The 18,708-nt window shown below is 46.3% G+C and overlaps 1 protein-coding gene across 1 annotated transcript in view; it reads right to left on the bottom strand.

Moving 5' to 3' along the window:
* Positions 1-9,787: 9,787 nt before the first annotated feature.
* The window catches only part of glceb (glucuronic acid epimerase b), a 92,335-nt gene continuing 83,414 nt past the window's right edge, over positions 9,788-18,708 (bottom strand). The window contains exons 5-6 of the mRNA XM_065012340.1: positions 14,283-14,575; positions 9,788-13,392 (exon numbers count right to left, since the gene is read on the bottom strand). Coding sequence (XP_064868412.1) covers positions 12,661-13,392; positions 14,283-14,575 — 1,025 coding nt within the window. The 3' untranslated portion in view covers positions 9,788-12,660. The remainder of the gene's footprint in view (positions 13,393-14,282; positions 14,576-18,708) is intronic.

Here is an 18,708-nt window from a genome sequence, read left to right as displayed (position 1 = left end):
CCGGCAGGTTAACCTAAGTGACATGTCCCCAGACCAGGAAGGTTAACCTAAGTGACACGTCCCCAGACCCGGCAGGTTAACCCAAGTGACACGTCCCTAGACCTGGCAGGTTAACCTAAGTGACATGTCCAGGTTAACCTAAGTGACATGTCCCCAGACCCGGGAGGTTAACCTAAGTGACATGTCCCCAGACCCGGCAGGTTAACCTAAGTGACATGTCCCCAGACCCGGCAGGTTAACCTAAGTGACATGTCCCTAGACCCGGCAGGTTAACCTAAGTGACATGTCCCCAGACCCGGCAGGTTAACCTAAGTGACATGTCCCCAGACCAGGAAGGTTAACCTAAGTGACACGTCCCCAGACCAGGAAGGTTAACCTAAGTGACACGTCCCCAGACCCGGCAGGTTAACCTAAGTGACACGTCCCTAGACCTGGCAGGTTAACCTAAGTGACACGTCCCTAGACCTGGCAGGGTAACCTAAGTGACACGTCCCTAGACCTGGCAGGTTAACCTAAGTGACATGTCCCCAGACCCGGCAGGTTGACCTAAGTGACATGTCCCTAGACAAAGAGGGAAAGAACAAAGTAAAGGACCAATAATGTATTCTACGGAGGACTACAACACACCATGAAACATCGCACATATTTGTACATCTTTTAAATAAATGTCAAATAAATCCAATGCATTCAACATGCTATTTGTGATGACTTGGTGATTCATTCAATATGCTATTTGTGATGACTTGGTGATTCATTCAATATGCTATTTGTGATGACTTGGTGATTCATTCAATATGCTATTTGTGATGACTTGGTGATTCATTCAATATGCTATTTGTGATGACTTGGTGATTGATTCAATATGCTATTTGTGATGACTTGGTGATTGATTCAATATGCTATTTGTGACGACTTGGTGATTGATTCAATATGCTATTTGTGACAACTTGGTGATTGATTCAATATGCTAGTTGTGATGACTTGGTGATTCATTCAACATGCTATTTGTGACAACTTGGTGATTGATTCAATATGCTAGTTGTGATGACTTGGTGATTGATTCAACATGCTATTTGTGACAACTTGGTGATTCATTCAATATGCTATTTGTGACAACTTGGTGATTGATTCAACATGCTATTTGTGACGACTTGGTGATTCATTCAATATGCTATTTGTGACGACTTGGTGATTCATTCAACATGCTATTTGTGACGACTTGGTGATTCATTCCTTTGAATGACTTTTAAAAGAAAACGGGAAGCCGATTAGGCCTGAACACAAAGACAAACGAGGTGCAAACAGAAGAATCTCTTGTGAGCTATACAGATTTAGCCCCTGAGGTATTCTTTATCAAAACATTGTATTTCCTCCCAAGACACCAGTGTGTTGTTACCTGGTAGTGTGGAGTATCTGCCTTCTGGGATTGTATAAAACATCTTCACTGGGACTTGTAACCAGGTGACGGCAAGTAAACATGAACCATTAGGTAGTTTAATGTAGTCTAGTTCAATGTAGCCTAGTTTAATGTAGTCTAGTTTAATGTAGTCTAGTTCAATGTAGCCTAGTTTAATGTAGTCTAGTTTAATGTAGTCTAGTTCAATGTAGCCTAGTTTAATGTAGTCTAGTTCAATGTAGTCTAGTTTAATGTAGTCTAGTTCAATGTAGCCTAGTTTAATGTAGCCTAGTTTAATGTAGTCTAGTTCAATGTAGCCTAGTTTAATGTAGTCTAGTTCAATGTAGCCTAGTTTAATGTAGTCTAGTTTAATGTAGTCTAGTTCAATGTAGTCTAGTTCAATGTAGCCTAGTTTAATGTAGTCTAGTTTAATGTAGTCTAGTTTAATGTAGTCTAGTTCAATGTAGCCTAGTTTAATGTAGTCTAGTTTAATGTAGTCTAGTTCAATGTAGCCTAGTTTAATGTAGTGATGTAATGACAGTGATATCAAGTCATGCTAGGAATGCGTACACATTCATTTGGAAAGTCTCAAATTGCCTGGAAAGGTAAAAGTTTAGATTTTGGAGGGGGGAAAATGATCCAATTTGGTTAGCTTTACAAAAAAAAAAAATCTCAATGGATTGATAGTGTTGCAATCCAATTCAACACCTTCGATAAGGACATTGTATGAAAGAACAAAACAGAAGACGCATGAAATGTGTCTATTTAAATTGTTCCTTTCACAAAGGCCTACACATTACATATGATCATCCTCAATTAGTTATGTTATTATCATGGTGTGCATCCTCAATGTGAGTTTGTGTGGTGCTGAACTGCAAGTAGCCTATTATTGCATATTGAGATAGAGGTGTTCAGGGAAAACGTTGTGGTGCTGAAGGACAGCGCCGCCATTCAGCCAATTGTATCCCGAATTTCACTGAGTAAGAGTCGGACACACTTTGTCACAACAGGTAAATTAGTATGTACACTGTATAATTAGACCTAGCTGACACTAAAATAGGGAAAACGGAGCGTATTAAACGTTCATGTTACAGGCCTACACTTTACACCTGTGAGTAGCCTCAGACTGGTCTCAGAGTAAACGTAACATAGTAAATATAAATCTGGGTCACTCAAATTAGTTTGATATGTTACATTTGTTATGGTTACAGAAGACAGGTTACTTAAAGGTAAAAACGAAAGGAGGGTGGTTGTTCTGGGTGGATGGGTTGGCTTTAGCCACAACAAATGGCAATTCGTAACTTATTCTATAAATTGCAATTCGTAACATATTCTACAAATTGCAATTCGTAACATATTCTACAAATTGCAATTCGTAACATATTCTACAAATTGCAATTCGTAACATATTCTACAAATTGCAATTCGTAACATATTCTACAAATTGCAATTCGTAACATATTCTACAAATTGCAATTCGTAACATATTCTACAAATTGCAATTCGTAACATATTCTACAAATGGCAATTCGTAACATATTCTACAAATTGCAATTTTTATCATATTCAAAATAGGTGATAGACTTCCACTAAATAATACAACCATGTCTCAGATTGTCTCGGATCGTCTCGGATCGTCTCGGATTGACGTACAGAATAATATGAAATGCTCCGAGACCACGTTGGTAGCCTACATTCAAAAGAAAAGATCACTCATTGGCCAGAAGTCAATTTGATGTGCAAGTTTTCCCACCCAATTCTCCAAAAGAGGTTGATAAAATGACACAGACTTTCACAGTGATGTCATTGTGGTTCTAAACGTCACACTCTCTCCAAACCTCTCGGGGTCAAAGTTCAGGTGGCGGCCCTTAGCTTACTGAACATTTCGGATAGAAATGCGTGCGCAGGAGGTTCATGGTGGACTCTTCCTGTGTTGACGTGCGCTGGAGGTTCATGGTGGACTCTTCCTGTGTTGACGTGCACAGGGGGTTCATGGTTAACTCTTCCTGTGTTGATGTGCACAGGGGGTTCATGGTTAACTCTTCCTGTGTTGACGTGCACAGGGGGTTCATGGTTAACTCTTCCTGTGTTGACGTGCACAGGGGGTTCATGGTTAACTCTTCCTGTGTTGACGTGCGCAGGAGGTTCATGTTTATCTCTTCCTGTGTTGACGTGCACAGGGTTCATGGTGGACTCTTCCTGTGTTGACGTGCACAGGGTTCATGGTGGGCTCTTCCTGTGTTGACGTGCACAGGGGGTTCATGGTTAACTCTTCCTGTGTTGACGTGCACAGGGTTCATGGTGGACTCTTCCTGTGTTGACGTGCACATGGTTCATGGTGGGCTCTTCCTGTGTTGACGTGCACAGGGGGTTCATGATTAACTCTTCCTGTGTTGACGTGCACAGGGTTCATGTTAAACTCTTCCTGTGTTGACGTGCACAGGGGTTTTTGGTGGACTCTTCCTGTGTTGAAATGCACAGGAGGTTCATGGTGGACTCTTCCTGTGTTGACGTGCACAGGGTTCATGGTGGACTCTTCCTGTGTTGACGTGCACAGGGGGTTCATGGTTAACTCTTCCTGTGTTGACGTGCACAGGGTTCATGGTGGACTCTTCCTGTGTTGACGTGCACAGGGGGTTCATGATTAACTCTTCCTGTGTTGACGTGCACAGGGGGTTCATGGTTAACTCTTCCTGTGTTGATGTGCACAGGGTTCATGGTTAACTCTTCCTGTGTTGATGTGCACAGGGTTCATGGTTAACTCTTCCTGCGTTGACGTGCACAGGGGGTTCATGGTTAACTCTTCCTGTGTTGACGTGCACAGGGGGTTCATGGTTAACTCTTCCTGTGTTGACGTGCACAGGGGGTTCATGGTTAACTCTTCCTGCGTTGACGTGCACAGGGGGTTCATGGTTAACTCTTCCTGTGTTGACGTGCACAGGGTTCATGGTGGACTCTTCCTGTGTTGACGTGCACAGGGTTCATGGTGGACTCTTCCTGTGTTGACGTGCACAGGGTTCATGGTGGGCTCTTCCTGTGTTGAAATGCACAGGGTTCATGGTGGACTCTGGGTTCATGGCACCCTCGCATATAGTATCACCTGGGACCCCTGAGAGACTCAGGACACTGAGACTGAAATAACTTATCATACATTTTATGCAATTGTATTAAATAGTTGGCTAAATCCAAACCAGCTTGTTGGACATTTGGAGCATAGATCTCTGGATGTTTTAGAAACATCACTGTTATGAGATTATTTGACCTCATAATGGAAATGTCATATTCTTGATGCAAATAATGAGTAATCAAACATTTTAAAAAAGTTAGTTTGTTGAATTCCAGACAGTCTTTCAGGAGAGTTCAACCCTCTTCCCTGCTATAATACATGTGACAGGTGACTAAAACGCGAGCTCACTGCCACGCCTGCAATATCACACTTTACCACAAGATGTCAGTCTTCTCATATGGAAACATTACAGGGTAGATTTCTGAAAGGTCCTCAAGGTGAATAGCTCAGAGGCCTACCTTACCTCACAGGTTGGGGAATTCTAATGCCTAATATCGGTATTAGCATCATGGTTTTGAGTAGGTCTGGATTGTTTTGGTCAAATGTGTTCATCCAACTACAGTGACGGCTTATAATGACCAATAAAAAACAACGTTGTTGATCACCTGAACACCCCCAGAAGTCATATAAAAATAAATATTGCTGTGGTAACATAGCGTTAGTAGCCTGGCGATGTAGGTTGAAAAATACTAAAATCAGTTGCTACTAGCGTCTTTAACTTGCCCCATGATCCAGTCTTTGAGTTCGTTGTGTCCTCTGACAAGCAGTAATCTTTCTGCATATTTTCCGTACCAACGATGCATAGCCACAGTAGCTCCACTGTAGTGAAAGAGAGAGGGAATCCTCAGTGATTGATATTTCCTACTGTTTCTGATATGACTTCTAATAGCAACAGATGGGACCTAATAGACCAAATCTACCAGAGGCCCTGACCCACCTATAGCTTTTACAATGAAGAATTCCCCTGTGACCAACCCAAACAAAGACCAATGGTTCTGGCCACAACCCAGTATGTTGCAACCTGAACCTCGCATTTGGTTTCCACCACATGCAGTGGACAGAAGCCCTTGGTGCGTAACCACCACTATTGCCTGTTGAGACAAATCTACTAAATCTACTCTCACCTTCCCCTTCTGGAGGCAAAACAGAGCCCCGAGTGACGGCCTAATTTGGTGCCAATTTCAAAGCGCCAATGGAAACAGGGCTTTAGTGTAACATCAGCATAAACCAGGTGGCATCTTGCAGCACATTCATTACAATACAGTAGGTCCTAGTGTGTGTGCTGCCAGTGTGGCTGGAGGTCGGTAGCAGGTAGGTTGGACTGGGTCGTCTGCTTGATTGTGGTGTTCTGGAGTCTGTTGACGAGGTCGGGTCTCTGGCAGACAGACACTCCCTGGTCCAGTCTGCCCGACCAGATTCATAATTAATGGTGGGTAAGCAGCTCAGGTCGCTCCCTCTCTCTGGTTGGGGCACGGTTATGGCAGCCTCGCCACCGAGGTCACCTCCGGCTCTGACACAGCTGCCAGTTAGTGGCATAATGCACTATATTATTCAGTACAAAGCCTATAAGAGAGCCGCGAGACAAAGCACCAAGCAAAACACTGTAATTAGCTGGTTTGGTAAATCAACAGCAGCAATCAGGGAATGATCACATGGTCTTAGGTTAATGATTATCTCTGCTGTTCCATCCTCTGAAATAGATATTGCTGAAACTATCTGCATTCGATAATGTTTATTCTGCTTCTGAATTAGATGAGCATCGGTGTTCAAAATAGGTCAGAGGGGGATTATAAACCAAGCCAAGATTAGAAAAAGAAAATCAAATGTAATGAGAGTTCCAGCTACCTCTAAGACTTGTAACTTCATAAGCTCTGTCTTACACAATGAAGTGATGCCTCGAGGCTTCCTCTACCTTCCTTTCTCCCCCTCTACCTCCCTCTTTCACTCACTCAACTCTTACCTTCCCTGCTTTAATCTGCTCTACTGAAACCCTTCCCCCCTCCCCTCCCTCTACCTCCCGCTTTCACTCACTCAACTCTTACCTTCCCTGCTTTAATCTGCTCTACTGAACCCCCCTCTCCCATCTACAAAAAGCCTCACACGGACCCAAACCCAATGAGCGTAGGGTCACCCTGGAGCTAATCTGATCAGACAGACAGTGAAATGAACCCAGCTGCAGTGCTCCTCTCCTGGGTCTCCGGACTCTCAAAGCACCATGAACTCCTCTAATGCTATCAGAGCCATCTGAATGGCACTAGAGTAGGTGAAGGATGTGGATGGTCCTGTGGAGGGAGGGCCAATGGGGCCAATAAAGAGACAAAGCCTGGAGTCTGGGAAAGGCCTAATTAAAGGGCTGGGAGACAAACTGGCTGTCAGGAGGAAAGGTAATATCATTAGGGTTTGTGGAGAGAGAGAGAGAAGGGCTGAAGTCTATAAATGTCAGGAGAAGGGAGCTCTGCTGAGCTCAGGTCGAGCGTTCCTCAATGAGTTTTCAATTCAATGTGCTTAAACTCACCCGGGCTCCATCCATTAGGTCCCTGCTCAGGTTTGTGTAGAGGACTGATCAGTTAATGAAAGTAGATCGGATTGCAACTCAATCGTCTCGTCCGAAACGACGATGCATTTTGATACACCTTGATTGATTCATCTTCTAAGCAATTAAAGAGTATTAAACAGGAACAGGGTTGCATATTTGAAGAAAGATCATTGGACGTCAACATTAAGAAAAATGTATTTATTTTACAACTTTAAAAAGCGACTTTTTAAGCACAAAGATTCACTCTTATATATAAACACTTTTTCTCTGCATAAAAAAATGGTAGCATGTGCACATTGTGCTGGTCTGTACAACCACTCTCTGGGCGCCCCTCGGCAGCTGGGACCCAGTCTACATTTTATTGCATAAGTCACATGTGATCCGCACATGTCAATTTACAGGATAGTGGAAAGAATCGAGTTGAAAAGGAGAGAAAATAAGGACTAGAAAGACTCCTTTACACAGTGAAAAACAATAGCAGCTTTCAAAAGGAAGGCGTTGCACATTGTCCAGAAGAAACTAAATCCAACAGAAATATAGACCAACTAATGGAGCCTGTGATTGTGCTTTACTCAACAACAAAAAACAAAACAGCTGAACCTAAAGCAAATCCTTCCACCATGTAAACCAACGCTAAACAAAACAAGCTGGTAAACTACAACCCCCTCCAGGAGAATCTGCAGTTAGGAGCCTATTTTTCCCTTTGAAATGTGACCGAGCACTAACACTAGATGTACGGTTGCACACATCCCATTAGACAGGCGACTTTTACACATCTTCTGTTAACTACAACTTCCGACACTACTCTATTAGAATCTACATTTCAAAAACTACATTTTTCCGAAAGGCAGTTGATTTCCCCCCGTTGTCTCTGAGGAGGGAAGGCAGAAACTCTTGTTTAAGCATTATCGTTTGTCATCTTGTGATATCTCAGACTTGAGACTGACAAACAAAATGCTTCATGGAAAATCTGCAGAAACAAAAAAATTAAGAACACCCCAAACAACCTGTACTTTTAAAGACTTTGGTATGAACAAAATGAAGCACTCAATCAACACAGGCCCTATTGGTACGCCTGACTGTCCCAATATCCCTTTAAAGAATGGACTTCATTCTTAGTCCCGTCAAAGTATGAAATATGCATAGTGGTATTCATGTGAAGAAATGAGATTGAATAGACATGACCAACCAATGATTAAGAGAATCAAACAATATCCATTGAATATCCAAATCAGGGTTTCTCAAGTTATGACAGGTTCAGAGTGCAATTTCTCAGCAAACAATGACTTGGCCTCAGAGCAGGGCACAAGAGGGCAAGGGTCACAGAGGGTGAAGAGGTGACCATCTGAACCCTGTGACTGGCATGGAACCTGGGAGATCAGATGGAGCAGGTAGACACACACACAGGTAGACACACACACACACACAGGTAGACACACTCACAGGTAGACACACTCACAGGTAGACACACTCACAGGTAGACACACACACAGGTAGACACACACACAGGTAGACACACACACACACTCAGGTAGACACACTCACAGGTAGACACACACACACTCAGGTAGACACACTCACAGGTAGACACACACACACACACACACACACACAGGTAGACACACACAGGTAGACACACACACAGGTAGACACACACACAGGTAGACACACACACAGGTAGACACACACACACACACACACACACAGGTAGACACACACACTACCTGGTCTCAGATGCGTTTGTGCCCTCTTGTGAAATCCTATGGTCATAGTCGTGCTAAAACAGATCTGGGACCAGGCTAGGAAACACAAGGTTGGGGCTTTGAGTTTGAGAACTACTGCACCTGAACTGACAGTGAATTTCACTGAGAGTAAATGAAGGTTAACCTCCATTGGCTAAACCATTTCCTCGGCATGTTCTAATGAAAACATGGAGCTCACACTCTTCTTACGGTCTCCTCTCTGACAGGAGCACCCGACTCACACCAGCAGTAGCTTTCCCTTTCATTATTTTATACATGTCATTGGCCTCACCTCAAAGAGCGAGGGCCAACGTCACTGCAGTCGTCAGATTCAGTCCTTTATCAAGTACAAAAGTCATTTAGGAAAATGGGAGAAATGGTCCTTTGAACAAAAAACATTTCAATCCTCTTACGCACTTTACAATTCCTGTAGCCGGTCGGAGACGGTGAAACCCGATCCGTCTGAACCACAGCCGCAGAACATCCTTCTCATAAACAATCTGATCTGACTCCATATCAGTCAGAAGTGAAACCGTCTCCTTTGTCTTGGCCAGCCATTGTTTACCAGTCAGTTAAAAGCTGAATCATTCCCTGTTGCCGCGGCTGCACCACCGACAGGCTCTCAAGACTCAAGCCTATTAACCGTCTGAATTAGAGGTGGCTCTGCAGCCCTCTTCACTCACATCCACCTGTCAATAGGCCAGGCAGGGAGATTGAACAGGCCTGAGCCCACGCATGCTAACGGATGGGAGAAAGACTGACTGTCATTAGCTTGCTTTCCGCTAGCGTCTCCGTGTGCCAAGAATTAGGGCAGCGTTCAAAACAACCTCAGCCGCCGGCGATGTTCTTGTTGAGAAACTACAGATGTTGACAGTGTTCCTCGAACAACATGACGCCTCAATCTGCCCACTCTCTCACACACAGACACACACACACGCACAGACACACACACGCACAGACACAGACACACACACGCACAGACACACACACGCACAGACACAGACACACACGCACAGACACAGCACAGACACACACACCCTCACAGACACACACACGCACAGACACACACGCACAGACACACACGCACAGACACACACACGCACAGACACACACACGCACAGACACACACACGCACAGACACAGACACACGCACAGACACACACACGCACAGACACACACACGCACAGACACACACACGCACAGACACACACGCACAGACACACACACGCACAGACACACACACGCACAGACACACACACACACACACGCGTTTCCAGAATTGTAGTGTATTGATTGGCAAATTATTGATATAATTTCCAGATGATTGATAGAGTAATTAAAATGTAGTGTAGTAGCCAGTATTTCTGACAATGAATGTAAAATAGGATATGATGTCAGTGTTACTGAAACAATAACAATATTCAATGAGATGTTACATTCATCTACATTTCATTTGCTGATCAGACACTCACAACTGGAGAGGGTTCACGAAAATCAACCCATGGTGAAATTAAAATGAGTGAAATCACTAAGGAAGAATTCAAGATGGATTTATAATGGACATGAACAGAGCTCCAGTCTCAGACTGAGGAGGGCGGCCATTTCCTGGCAATGGGAAAAGATAGGATGTAATGTAACGACTATAGCGAATGCCTCTGGCTCCAGTATGTGAAGGATGATGGGCCGACCCCAGGGAGCTGTAATGGGAGCTAGTTGTGGCCGGGGATCAGGGATGCTGCCTCCCATTGCTGGGCTGAAATACAACCCGTGTCCCAGAGCAATCAAACTGACCTGAGAGCAGCTACACGGACACCGCCCCTGAACAGATTAGGACTACGGGGCTCCGCAGGGTTCAATCTTCGCCCCCCAAAATGAGATTGTGGTGAGGTGGTTATGAGGCCTATGGGAATGGAGGGGGTGAGAAGTTGCTGCCCCTAAGGGCTTTTTAAAAAACATTATTTTTAACCTTTATATAACCAGGCAAGTCAGTTAAGAACAAATTCTTATTTTCAATGACGGCCTAGGAACAGTGGGTTAACTGCCTGTTCAGGGGCAGAACGACAGATTTGTACCTTGTCAGCTCGGGGATTTGAACTTGCAACCTTCCCGTTACTAGTCCACTAGGCTACCCTGCCGCTGATCGCAAGTTAGATCTATTAATTGGACACTGATGTTTTAGGTTGGGATTGGGTTAAAATAAACTGATTCTACATCTGGGGTTACTCATGATAATCCAGGGGAGCTATTGTTAGTGAATGACGACAGTAGCTCCTTATCTTTCTACTCTGAACACCAATCGGTGGACTATTTACTTTCATAGAACAACAAATAACATTTGGTACGTTCAAAACAACTATTATCAATGTTGTTGGGAAACTGGTCGGTCGGGGGAAAAACCTGATCTAACATTCAGAATTCATACAGACTCTCCTCCAAAAAGAGTCTTTATAAATTAGACTCATATCATACTCCATCGAGTGTTTACAGTATGGTTTCAGTCAGCTAGTTCTTCAGCCATCCCAAAACACAGGAGAACATTAGAGGGGAGACTAGTGAAGGAATAAAGTGTTGGAACAAAGCTATTCAAGACATTCTTCTTCTGTAGCATCCTGATGAGTGAAGAGACAAATGGGGGGGGGGGGCACCCTTTTTCTCCCAGACACACAGACACACTCCCTGAAGCTACGTTTGCACATAATTACAACAGCTAGCTCGGAATAGACCACAGCTGCAATTACAGTGGCAAAAATAAGACCCGGGACGAACGGCACCGCAAACATTTAGCGCTTTTAGACTGAACACACCTTTCACCTTCTCTGTAACCAGATCACACACACGTAGCTACGTAGGCTACACACACACAGAGATGTGCACACACACACACAGAGATGTGCGCACACACACACACATAGCTACGTAGGCTACACACACAGATAGACGTAGCTACGTAGGCTACACACACAGATAGACGTAGCTACGTAGGCTACACACACAGAGAGATGTGCACACGTAGCTACGTAGGCTACACACACAGATAGATGTGCGCACACACACACGTAGCTACGTAGGCTACACACAGAGAGATGTGCACACGTAGCTACGTAGGCTACACACACACAGAGATGTGCGCACACACACACGTAGCTACGTAGGCTACACACACACAGAGATGTGCACACACACACACACAGAGATGTGCGCACACACACACGTAGCTACGTAGGCTACACACACAGAGAGATGTGCACACATAGCTACGTAGGCTACACACACACAGAGATGTGCACACGTAGCTACGTAGGCTACACACACACAGAGATGTGCACACGTAGCTACGTAGGCTACACACACAGAGATGTGCACACGTAGCTACGTAGGCTACACACACAGAGATGTGCACACACACACACACGTAGCTACGTAGGCTACACACACAGAGAGATGTGCACACGTAGCTACGTAGGCTACACACACACAGAGATGTGCACACACACACACAGAGATGTGCACACACACACACACACACAGAGATGTGCGCACACACACACACGTAGCTACGTAGGCTACACACACACAGAGATGTGCACACGTAGCTACGTAGGCTACACACACAGATAGATGTAGCTACGTAGGCTACACACACAGAGAGATGTGCACACGTAGCTACGTAGGCTACACACACACACAGAGATGTGCACACACAGAGATGTGCACACGTGGCTACGTAGGCTACACACACACAGAGATGTGCAAACACACACACACAGATGTGCACACACACTTAGCTACGTAGGCTACACACACAGAGATGTGCACACACACATACCACCCGCTTCCCTCCCACACCTCCCCATAGAGTTCATGGTCCAGGTCCGGCTCCTAGTTGTGCTTGGCCCGCCCCCCCCTCCAGGACCGGCTCCTAGTTGTGCTTGGCCCGCCCCCCCTTCAGGTAGCTCTTCCAGCGCTTCACCACATCCCGGAAGATGGGCGCGTTATCGATGGACGCCAGCAGCTGCAGCTGGTTGATGTGCGTGGTGTGGTAGTCCCAGCGTGCCAGGTTGGGGGCTGTGCCCAGCATGTAGTGCCGCAGGTCGTAGATGCTGCCAGAGCCCGTGTCATACAGTGGCAGCATGGCCTTGAGGGACTCCATGCCCCTGGAGAACAACAGGCCAGACTCCCGGCCTAGTTTCTCGCCCGCCGTCTCGGCCAGATCGTGGAGACCGAGCAGCGAGTATATGAAGCCGTTGAGCACGAAGGAGCCTGGTGTAGTGGGGTACTCCTCGTACCAGTCGTACTTGTTCATGAAGACAGCCTTGACGCCGTGCTGTTCAGAGTGCAGCTTGTAGGGGCCGGTGGCACGCAGCGCAGCGTTCAGGTACGTCTGGTCCTTGGTGAGCAGGTAGGCGCGGACCAGAGTCGACATGGCCTGGCCCTGCGCCATGGCGGAGTACCAGCCAGGCTCCAGCGGGCGGAAGCCCTCGCCCAGCTTGCGTGTGACCATGATGGGCCATCCGCCACGCTCGTCCTGGTTGCGCAGCAGCCAGTCACTGGCGGCGAAGAAAGCAGCCGTGTGCGCCGTGGTGGAGATGGTGACGTTGTCGATGGTACCGCGACCACGGACTATCAGTCGCACAACCCGCCGCGGCATCACCTGGAAACAGGGGGGAGGAGGTTGTTTTGTTTCACTGAAGCCATGTTTAACATGATAGGAACAGTAACTCTTCCTACCAAGATTCACACAACTTCTACGTTTCTGGTACTTTAGAACCTCATGGGTTATATGCTGATTTGGTAACTAACATTTAAAAATATTTTTTATTACAATACTGTAAATAGTATCTTATGGTCTTAACCAACATGTTAAAATGTATTGTTTCTATACATTTCGTTGTTTCTCTACAGCAGGGCTCTCCAACCCTGTTCCTGGAGAGTTACCCTCCTGTAGGTTTTAACTCCAGCCTTGTTCCTGGAGAGTTACCCTCCTGTAGGTTTTAACTCCAACCCTGTTCCTGGAGAGTTACCCTCCTGTAGGTTTTAACTCCAACCCTGTTCCTGGAGAGTTACCCTCCTGTAGGTTTTAGCTCCAACCCTGTTCCTGGAGAGTTACCCTGCTGTAGGTTTTAACTCCAACCCTGTTCCTGGAGAGCTACCCTCCTGTAGGTTTTAATTCCAACCCTGTTCCTATAGAGCCAACATCATGTAGGTTTTTCACTACAACCCTGTTCCTGGAGAGCTACCCTCCTGTAGGTTTTAACTCCAACCCTGTTCCTGGAGAGCTACCCTCCTGTAGGTTTTAATTCCAACCCTGTTCCTATAGAGCCAACATCATGTAGGTTTTTCACTACAACCCTGTTCCTGGAGAGCTACCCTCCTGTAGGTTTTACACTACAACCCTGTTCCTGGAGAACCACCCTCCTGTAGGATTTTTCACTACACCCCTAATCTACTGCAGCCGATTCTAATAATTAGCTGGTTGACAAACTGAATCAACTGGGGATTGGAGAGCCCTGCTCTAACACAATTAAGACTGAAGGTGCTAACCTTGGTGGCCTTGACGGCCTTGGTGTTGGACAGGCCCACGCCCTTCCTCAGGTCGGTCAGCAGGTCCCGGGTGACCGTGGACCAGGCAGTACGGGGCCCGATGCCGTAGGTGATGTCGCGGCCGCTGAAGGCGATGAGCTGAGTGGAGGTGACATAGTGGATGATGAAGGGCGCGCCCTTCTCCGTGGTCTCCAGCACCACAGACACGCTTCCGTTGGAGGTGAACTTGAGGTCGAAGGAGATGATAAAGTCCTTGGAGTTGCCCAGGGGGAGGGAGACACCTTCAGAGTTCTCTGTAGTGACAGGAGGGAGAAACAACATAGTGGGTTTAATGGTTTCACAGTTCTTCACAGTGCTGGTAGTCACTAGGGTCCATCGTTCTCTGAACTAATGAGAATGTGTGTATTTTGGTTTGTTCTCATGGTTAAGAACAGGGTGAGGGAAATTGTGAAGTTAGATTTATTTTGTAACAAAGCGCTGCATTTAGAAAAAGGCCCATCACACCCAAGACAGTTAGTCTTAAACATGCGGCATCATAAAGAGCTACCGTGTCATTCTAAGGACAGCTTTCTGTAGGCTTGCATTGTAATAGAACGTTGAGAAGCCCCCCTCCAACAGATGTATGGGTTCTGAGAGAAAGTTCCCCCCCCTCCAACAGATGCATGGGTTCTGAGAGAAAGTCCCCCCTCCAACAGATGCATGGGTTCTGAGAGAAAGTCCCCCCCCCCTCCAACAGATGCATGGGTTCTGAGAGAAAGTCCCCCCTATGGGATCCTGGTTAGTATGTATGTGAGAAAGAGTGAGGGGGAAGAGAGAGAACAGGGGAAGAGAAAGAGAGAGATAGTGGGGAGAGAAGGAAAATATCCTAATTACACCCACCCCAAAAAAAATTACAAAACAATTCTAAATTGGTTCTGTTTTTCAGTTCATTGTTTTTCAGTTTTTTCGCTCTCAAAAATCCCACTTATTAAAACATCTAAAAATGGGATATTCTAAGTCAACAACCATACTAAACCACATCAGAAGACCACTTTTGAGGTCTGGGAAAATGTTTTAAAATGTGAGTGTGTAGTCACCCTTTAATTCCAGTGTGCACCTAGCAAGAGGCTGTTTAGCTATGTTTTTGTAGCACACACTTGCATTGTCACACGTGGGTAGAGTTTAATACTTATACCCACTGGATTGATGTAAATAATAATGATATTCTGGCAGGTAAACAGAGGCTACTTTGTAGTTAACATTTCATTTAGAATGTTTTTGAGACGGCCTTTCCATCTATCGGGAGATTTTTCATTAGCATCATCGCTAACGGCTACACAGTGATAGCGGCGCACACCGTCCATACAGCATTGAGACGGAGGAATTCTCCTTGCCTCATCAGAAAGTTGCAGGAAATAAGAATCGCTCTGTTCATTTCATGATAAACTTGGGCAAATGAATACATGCTTTTATACATTTAGTTGGTTCCCTACTGATAAGTTCAATACATTTTTTGAATATTGTTGAATTCCGTTTTATTGTCTGGATTCAGTCCACATCTCGCACTGCAACACTTCCTTAGGCAGCAGCCCAGCATGGAACACACAGTTTGACAATACTACTAGGAAATGTTGAATCCCTAACACACACACACACACACAGTACCAGTCAAAAGTTTGGACACACCTACTCATTCAAGGGTTTTGCACACAAGAGTGTGCAAAGCTGTCATCACAGCAAAGGGGGCTACTTTGAAGAATCTCAAATATAAAATATATTTAGATTTGTTTTAACACTTTTTTGATTACTACATGATTCCATATGTGTTATTTCATAGTTCTGATGTCTTCACAATTACTCTACAATGTAAAAAATAAAAACCCTGGAATAAGTAGGTGTGCAAACTTTTGACTGGTACTGTATATGTAGAGACACACCCACTTCCTTCCAAACAGAGATCATCTTCTGAACTTATCCCAAACTGTTCAGGCCCCTTGTCAGCGGCTAAGCCTAGCTCCCTCCCTCCTACTAAGTCTGCACCCCACAGCACTCTGAAAACACTCAGAGGAGGAGGCACTGTTAAACTCTCAGAAAGAGAGTGTGCACACGAGAAAGAGATAAAAGGAGAGGCAGAGGGATGGCCCCCTCAGTCAGAGAAAACAAGAGTAAGACAGAGAGACAGGCACAGACCGACAGAGAGGCACAGACCGAGAGACAGGCACAGACAGAGAGACAGGCACAGACCAGGCACAGACAGAGAGACAGGCACAGACAGAGAGACAGGCACAGACAGAGAGACAGGCACAGACAGAGAGACAGGGAGACAGGCACAGACCGAGAGACAGGGAGACAGGCACAGACCGAGAGACAGGCAGGCAGGCACAGACCGAGAGACAGTCAGGCAGGCACAGACCGAGAGACAGTCAGGCAGGCACAGACCGAGAGACAGTCAGGCAGGCACAGACCGAGAGACAGTCAGGCAGGCACAGACCGAGAGACAGTCAGGCAGGCACAGACCGAGAGACAGTCAGGCTGCCAGGCAAGGCCCCAGGTTTCTACAGCTCTTTAATGCACTCATAAATCCATTACTTAAGGCAACCCAGAGAGTAAGTGGATTTGTACTGTGGCCCTGTGATTACTCTGCCATCAATAAATGATGGGCTGGGAATACAGACGAGATCCCATCTCCTCTCTGATGCTGCTGCTCATCACCGTGGTTGAGAGAGACACTATGCTATAGGTTGTCTGATGCTGCTGATCACCGGGGGTGAGAGAGACACTATGCTATAGGTTGTCTGATGCTGCTGATCACCGGGGGTGAGAGAGACACTATGCTAGGTTGTCTGATGCTGCTGATCACCGGGGTGAGAGAGACACTATGCTAGTCTGATGCTGCTGATCACCGAGAGAGACAGTAGGTTGTCTGATGCTGCATCACCGGGGTGAGAGAGACACTATGCTCAGGTTGTCTGATGCTGCACAGACCGGGGAGAGAGACACTATGCTAGAGAGAGACACTATGCTAGGTTGTCTGATGCTGCTGATCACCGGGGGTGAGAGAGACACTATGCTAGGTTGTCTGATGCTGCTGATCACCGGGGGTGAGAGAAACACTATGCTAGGTTGTCTGATGCTGCTGATCACCGGGGGTGAGAGAGACACTATGCTAGGTTGTCTGATGCTCATCACCGGGGGTGAGAGAGACACTATGCTAGGTTGTCTGATGCTCATCACTGGGGGTGAGAGAGACACTATGCTAGGTTGTCTGATGCTGCTGATCACCGGGGGTGAGAGAGACACTATGCTATAGGTTATCTGATGCTGCTCATCACCGGGGGTGAGAGAGACACTATGCTAGGTTGTCTGATGCTGCTGATCACCGGGGGTGAGAGAGACACTATGCTAGGTTGTCTGATGCTGCTGATCACCGGGGTTGAGAGAGACACTATGCTATAGGTTGTCTGATGCTGCTGATCACCGGGGGTGAGAGAGACACTATGCTAGGTTGTCTGATGCTGCTGATCACCGGGGTTGAGAGAGACACTATGCTAGGTTGTCTGATGCTGCTGATCACCGCTATGCTAGGTTGTCTGATGCTGCTGGGGGTGAGAGAGACACTATGCTAGGTTGTCTGATGCTGCTGATCACCGGGGTGAGAGAGACACTATGCTATAGGTTGTCTGATGCTGCTGATCACCGGGGGTGAGAGAGACACTATGCTATAGGTTGTCTGATGCTGCTGATCACCGGGGGTGAGAGAGACACTATGCTAGGTTGTCTGATGCACATCACCGGGGTGGAGAGAGACACTATGCTATAGGTTGTCTGATGCTGCTGATCACCGGGGGTGAGAGAGACACTATGCTATAGGTTGTCTGATGCTGCTCATCACCGGGGGTGAGAGAAACACTATGCTAGGTTGTCTGATGCTGCTGATCACCGGGGTGAGAGAAACACTACCGGGGTGCTATGCTAGGTTGTCTGATGCTGCTCATCACCGGGGTGAGAGAGAAACACTATGCTATAGGTTGTCTGATGCTGCTCATCACCGGGGTTGAGAGAGAAACACTATGCTATAGGTTGTCTGATGCTGCTCATCACCGGGGTGAGAGAGACACTATGCTATAGGTTGTCTGATGCTGCTCATCACCGGGGTGAGAGAAACACTATGCTATAGGTTGTCTGATGCTGCTGATCACCGGGGTGAGAGAGACACTATGCTATAGGTTGTCTGATGCTGCTCATCACCGGGGTGAGAGAGAACACTATGCTATAGGTTGTCTGATGCTGCTCATCACCGGGGTGAGAGAGAACACTATGCTATAGGTTGTCTGATGCTGCTCATCACCGGGGTGAGAGAAACACTATGCTATAGGTTGTCTGATGCTGCTCATCACCGGGGGTGAGAGAGACACTATGCTAGGTTGTCTGATGCTGCTCATCACCG

Source organism: Oncorhynchus nerka, linkage group LG27 (genome assembly GCF_034236695.1).
Source record: "Oncorhynchus nerka isolate Pitt River linkage group LG27, Oner_Uvic_2.0, whole genome shotgun sequence".
Classification (NCBI taxonomy): Eukaryota; Metazoa; Chordata; class Actinopteri; order Salmoniformes; family Salmonidae; genus Oncorhynchus; species Oncorhynchus nerka.
Note: the sequence above shows the minus strand (reverse complement) of the source record. Positions and strands in the feature narration are given on the sequence as shown.